This window comes from Cibotium barometz, chromosome 60 (genome assembly GCF_041138505.1).
Source record: "Cibotium barometz isolate CiBa-2024 chromosome 60, ASM4113850v1, whole genome shotgun sequence".
In the NCBI taxonomy this organism is placed as follows: Eukaryota; Viridiplantae; Streptophyta; class Polypodiopsida; order Cyatheales; family Cibotiaceae; genus Cibotium; species Cibotium barometz.
Genome location: NC_141105.1, coordinates 16,839,321 through 16,845,267, shown reverse-complemented (window position 1 = coordinate 16,845,267; position 5,947 = coordinate 16,839,321). Strand labels below are relative to the sequence as shown.

The window sequence follows — 5,947 nt, the reverse complement described above, 5'->3', positions numbered from 1 at the left end:
AAGTGAGACCTCGCAGACTTTCTCAAGACAAATCTCACGGACACCCCCACCAGGTTGGCCATTGCAGGTCCAAGCTCCACTTCGGCACATGCTGGCCCTCCATCCCATAGCATCCTCGAAGGTGCCAGACGGCTTCAAAGACCAACCTTTATTTACCACCCAAGAGGCACATAATATCATAGAAGCCCACCGTTGGATCCACCAAGGTAGTCTCACCTTGGCAGAAAACTTCTCCCCATCACTCTTCCAGTCACAAGGCCAGGTGCTAGATTTCCCTGCTACCTTCTTCTCCCTCCTCCAAAATGCGGCAACGACATGATCGCTCCAAAATTCAACAGTTAGAAGTTAAGATTGATCCGATAGAAATTCCCCATTCTTATCTCATTTGAACCCAGTATTATGCCGAACAATATCTCAAGGCTACAAATTGTCTATTTTTCCATGCCAAAGAGTGAGGTCTTGCAACCATTGAGAAGTGGGTGCAACTAAAGTAAACATGTCCTTGAGTTTGATTCTATCTAGATAATTGATGGCATTGCTTCTACTTGACTAGCCCTTTTGGATGCTTGGGTTTAGAGAGTCTCTATATGTGGTATTTAAAGCTTCCAAATCACTTGAGAGATTAACAATTATACTGTGAATTAATACCAATTGGTCAAAATTATTAATTCAAGTCCAATTGGTATTATTAGCACCCCACCCCCCCCCCCAAAAAAAAATCTAAAACATTGGTATTAATAATAGCAATACACACACATATACACACCCCTCCAATACATTTTGGGATTGGCCAATATAACATCATTAACCTTGAAAAACTGGCTCATATGACATGTTGTACATATGATTAGCCGTGACATAATCACATAATTAAACACTACTGGTGTTTAATTAAGACCAAATTGTACTGTTCCACCAAGGAAAAGCTCCTTCATCTTCCAAGACGAAGCAATAATTGCTGTAATTTTCATCTTCTTCCGTTCCCGGCTTGACATGGATGGTGGGCTCAAAGCTCAAAATCTTAGGATGAACTGTGGCTTGGTCTCCAGATGTTTTCTTGATAGCACTAGCAGCTGCAGCGCATGAGCTAATGAATTCATTGTTGAGTGTTGTGATGATATGAATTCCTGCGCCACCATTCTCCTCTTTTGAATTAACACCACTGTCAATTGCGTGCGGACTGTTGCAGATAGCCTCGCTCACAGCGCTCCCTTCTGTGCCAGAGAGTGCTGCAGAAGCCTGCACTATATCCGTGATATGGTGCTCTTGATGAATATCAACAGACGCTGGCATGTCCTCACCACCACCATGATCATCAACTTCTTTTCTAGTTTCCTCAGCTTTTAACATCTCCTCCTCAATTCTAGCTTTGCTTTCATGCTCCCCTTGCTGAAATTTAGTTTTCAAAAAGATCACCTGAGAGCCACAAATCCTATTAGAAGTCCCAATATGTTTATACTGATGATCTTGCAAATTAAATCACAAGCACGTCTTAGCATAAACATGAACGCGCATGTGCTTATGCTAATTTCTGTTCTAATTTAGATCTTTCTATCAACGCCAACTTCTGTTTACCTTAGGAAAGAAATAAGCCCATAAAAAGTGAAAACTGTTTTTTTCTGGAAAGTTTTATATTTTTTCTGGAAATTAGCTAAATATGTATGTTTGTGTGTAAAATTAAGTAAATATGTATGTTTATATTTAAATTTTAAAGAAATTTTCAAAGTAGTGGCCTTCTTTTGCAACCCTATTTTTTAAGAGACCTTCTCTAGAAGGTTTATGTCTAAATGTTAGCGAAATTTTCAAAGTAGTGACCTTCTTTTGCAACCCTATTTTCTAAGAGGCTTTCTCTAGAAGGTTTGAATGGCTTTAATGCCCTCAAATTTGACACTGAGCTTTGGGTGTTCACCGTCCATAGACATTTGTGAATATACATGTGATTAAGTCCATAGACATTTGTGAATATACATGTGCTTAATCAGAAGTATGCCACTCCTTGCCTTTCAATAAAAGAAACTAAAGTTAAGCACAAGTATGCCACTCCTTGCCTTTCAATAAAAGAAACTGAAGCGGAAACATATTTTTTAAGAGAAAATAAAATTTTGAATTATGTTTAAAAATAACACACATATATATATCTCTACACTATAAACATATTTTTTAAGAGAAAATAAAATTTTGAATTATGTTTAAAAATAACACACATATATATATCTCTACACTATTATTCTCTCTATTGTTGCCCTTGTCATTTATATTTCTCTCACTACTTCGCCACAACATTTACCTATGTGTTACTGTCTATTGCCATGTGATTTTACCACTCTATTTCTGCATAGGTTTAGGGAAAGAGAGAGGGAACTTTCAAAAAGCGAGTGGAGCACAGGTTCATTTACTAGTATTATTATAATATTAACAAAGAAATGGGAGAGAATAAAGCACAAGCTGGGTGTGGCCATTGAGCCTATGTATAAACATTACCTAAGGAAAGAAATAAGGCCATAAAAAGTGATCATTAGAAATTTGATATGGGATTTATTTATTTTATATAGTTGTAAATAATGTTGATTTGATAGTGCTCCAAAACCGAGGTGAACCAAAAGACTATGTATGTAATGCTATGTGTGATGAGGTTGAATAAAATTGCTTTTTAATTAAATTCACAGATGCACTTACAATTTTATTTACAAAGCAGAGTGGGTGAGGAGATGAAGATGGAGCTGATAATTTTTGCTTAATTAAAGAGGTGGAAGCAGCTAATTAATTACCTGGTGGTGGAGCTCCTGCTTTTCCTTGAGGATCGCATCGAAGTGAGCTTGCAAGGTGGTGAAGGAGAGCTTGAGAGCATCGTAATCTTTCTCGAGCCGCTTGGTTTTGCAGCGGGCTCGCCTGTTCTGGAACCACACGGAGACTTGGCGAGGATGCAGGCGGAGCTCCCTCGCCAGCTGCAGCTTCCTCTCCGCCTCCAGCTTGTTCTCCACTTCAAAGCTCTGCTCCAAACACCTCACTTGCTCCGCACTCAGCCTCCTCTTCCTCTCTGCTGGCCTAGGCGCTGTGTACATTACACAATCGCTGCTTGTATAATCCTCCTCCATAATCATATCCTGATCTTCTGATCCCAACTCCTCTTGATCAATACCGCCCCCTCCGCCACCACCTTCCATACGTCCATTCATGCTGTACCCTTCATTATATGCAGTACTGATCTTATCTCCAATGTTATTATTCACCATATCTGATCTCTTCCTTCCTGCACCCCCCATCATGCTCGTTACCATTGAAGACCCTGCTCGGCCTGTTTAATCACAGTGATCCGGCATCAGTTATACTAATTGTAATTAGGTTAGTAATCAACTTATGGAATTCAGTGATTAATCTCCATTGCTCCCAATCACAGCTTACACCACATGATCACTACTTCACACTCCCTGAAGACATAGTATATGAAGGTAGTATAGCTACCCCACTACGGGTTTGTATAATCTCACTAGTTCTTTGCATACAGCTTATATATTGTCATCAATTATAATATTAACGAAGCTCATTATAATGCATCATAACCTAATTTCCAATGATGATGACCAACTCACAGGCAATTAACGAGTTTTATACAAGTTGATGTGATTTCAGCTGCGTTTCTCAACGCAATTATACATCAATTTTGGCAATCCAAATTAAGCAGGAAGAAAGCAAAAGGCTATCTTACTACTATACATGCATTTGGAATTAAAGCCAGAAAGTTCTTATCCCAAAAAAAAAACAAGAAGGAAAACCTTGGAGAAAAGAGGGGGAGCAAGACAAATCCATAGCTTCGAGGGTATCACGTGGGGTGCCATTATAAATATTAAGAGTAGGCATATCAAGCTGAATGTTAATTGAGGCATTGCAGCTTGGTGTTGTAGCAGCTGCTGCAGCCATGGTTAATCTATTCACTAAGAGCCAAGATAATCAAATAAGAAACCCTGCTTTAATTCCAATGTTGTATGGTGCAACACGCATCATAATCTTGCTGAATTTAATTATATAAAGCCAACCCCAATTGGCCGTATTAATTAACGTGCTTCTGATGCAAAGAGCAGGTCAAGAGATTTTTTTTAGCTTGAAGGAGGAAGTAAACCATTAATGATGATGTGAATTAGCTATGGCAAGATCTGGCAGAAATATTGGCAATTAATCAGAGCGCCTGGCGGGCAGGCGCCCGCTCTTGTGGCGGAAGAAGTTACAGCTAGTGATCAGCCCCTGCTAGCGATGGCCAGCACAAGCTGCTGCGCCTCCATTAAAATCCAAGAATTCAAGCGTGTAAGCTGTCCCGACGTAGCCCTTCATGAAGAGGACCGTTCTTAATTAATGAAAACGTGCAAAACCATACGCTTACGTTAATTAGGGCTAGCGAAATGAGATTGATTAACTGATTAGAATATCGTACAGACCATAGCTTAAGAGCTAGGCTAATTATAACAAGATTTGAAAGAATAGAAGGTCAAACAAGGGTGGTAAGTTGCTGCTAGAGCAGACGAGCTGCTGCACCTGGAGGAATTTGAATGGGTAGGGAGGAGATGATATTTTAAGCTGGAGATGCACGAGTGCGTGGTGTGGCTTTTGCACAGGCCGAGAGTCGTGTGTGCGTGAGAGAAAGAGAGTTGTGAATCTCCGTGTGTGTGTGAGAGTGAGAGAGAGAGAGACTTGGGAGAGTACTGTGATGTGTGTGTGTGTGTGTGAGAGAGAGAGAGAGAGAGAGAGAGAGGTGCTTCTGTGTGTGTGTGAGAGAGAAGAGAGAGGGGCTTGTGTGTGTGAGAGAATCTTGTGCGTGTGTGTGTGAGTGAGAGAGAGAGAATCTTGTGAATGTGTGTGTGAGAGAGGGGTTGGGGCTTGTGTGTGAGGGAGAGGGGGGAAGGTATTAACGTAGATAGAATGCAATATGAGGGTATACACGATCAATGGTGAGACTTGAACTAGGGTGGATCATGGCCTTTATAAGGACCTTTCTTACAAGCCAATCTGCCTCACTTGTGGGTGGTAGAGAGAGAGGGGCTTGTGTGTATAAGAGAGAGAAAAAGAATCTTGTATGTGTGAGAGAGAGAATCTTGAGTGTGTGTGTGAGAGAGAGAAAGAGAGAAGGGGCTTGTGTGTGAGAGAGAGAGAGAGGGGCTTGTGTGTGTGTGTGTGTGGAGGTGGGTGGATTGCATTGCGCCCAAAACATGGAGAACGGCACCGACACTTTTTGTAGGGGACAGAAAGAAGCCTTGTTTTTGTGTCCGATTTCAATTGGTGGAGGGTGGCATAAAATCCAGCAGAAAATCAAAAGTGTGCGGGAGAGAAACTGATTCGTGCCAGGGCAGGCCCGGCCAGACAAAACTTAGAAAAGCGAGAAAGTAGTCCGTCCCAAAAAAGAAGAACCCGGTCCCACGAGTGGTGGAATTCTATTGGTTAAGCTTCACGAGTTTTGCCAAGTCCCATCATATTAAAAATCAATTACTAACTATCAGCTCCTCCTTGGTATTATTCCTCATCATCTACCTTTGAAAAAAAACCTTTCAAAACATCCAAACTCAAAATATACTACCTAAATGTGAAACAATTCCTTCTCTCTCTCTCTCTCTCTCTCACACACACACACACACACACACACACGCACACACATCGTTGAAAAAAGCAACCCTACTTTTTGGCAAGCATCACTTGTAAGCACAATCTTCTAAGCATAGTAGCAACTGAATCTAGCTCTTATCTGCGCCTTTTCTTTGCTTTAGTAGTCAAGTCTTGGTAATTATCTTCTCCCCACAATGCGACAAAATCCATCAACATCACTCTACCACACAATTTACTCTTGGTTTTGGATTCATTATGGGCTTGGCTTGTTCATGTGATCCAAACCATGCTGGTGTCTACTTTTAGTCTGCATCAAAATCATAAGTCATTGCAGTTATTACATCAGTTCAAAGCTGGT

The 5,947-nt window shown here is 40.8% G+C and overlaps 1 protein-coding gene across 3 annotated transcripts; it reads right to left on the bottom strand.

Annotated features, from left to right (window-relative positions):
• Positions 1–786: 786 nt before the first annotated feature.
• Positions 787–5,165, bottom strand: LOC147605056 (uncharacterized). Of its 3 annotated transcripts, none has more exons than XM_086793748.1 (3): positions 4,528–5,165; positions 2,769–3,295; positions 787–1,416 (listed from the first exon to the last, which is right to left on the bottom strand). In XM_086793748.1, exons 2-3 carry the CDS (start codon positions 3,276–3,278, stop codon positions 892–894), a joined length of 1,035 nt encoding a protein of 344 aa, XP_086649874.1. In that variant the 5' UTR covers positions 3,279–3,295; positions 4,528–5,165; the 3' UTR covers positions 787–891. The 3 variants fall into 3 exon arrangements, with proteins under 3 accessions (XP_086649874.1, XP_086649872.1, XP_086649873.1); XM_086793746.1 differs by having other exon boundaries at positions 3,774–5,014; XM_086793747.1 differs by having other exon boundaries at positions 4,118–4,963.
• Positions 5,166–5,947: the final 782 nt, after the last annotated feature.

Coding starts and splice junctions, on each gene's coding strand:
- LOC147605056 (XM_086793746.1), bottom strand. CDS start 3,918: ATGGCTGCAGCAGCTGCTACAACACCAAGCTGCAATGCCTCAATTAAC. Junction 3,296..3,773: donor CTCCCCCTCTTTTCTCCAAG/GTTTTCCTTCTT, acceptor GTGATTAAACAG/GCCGAGCAGGGTCTTCAATG. Junction 1,417..2,768: donor AGCAGGAGCTCCACCACCAG/GTAATTAATTAG, acceptor TGTGGCTCTCAG/GTGATCTTTTTGAAAACTAA.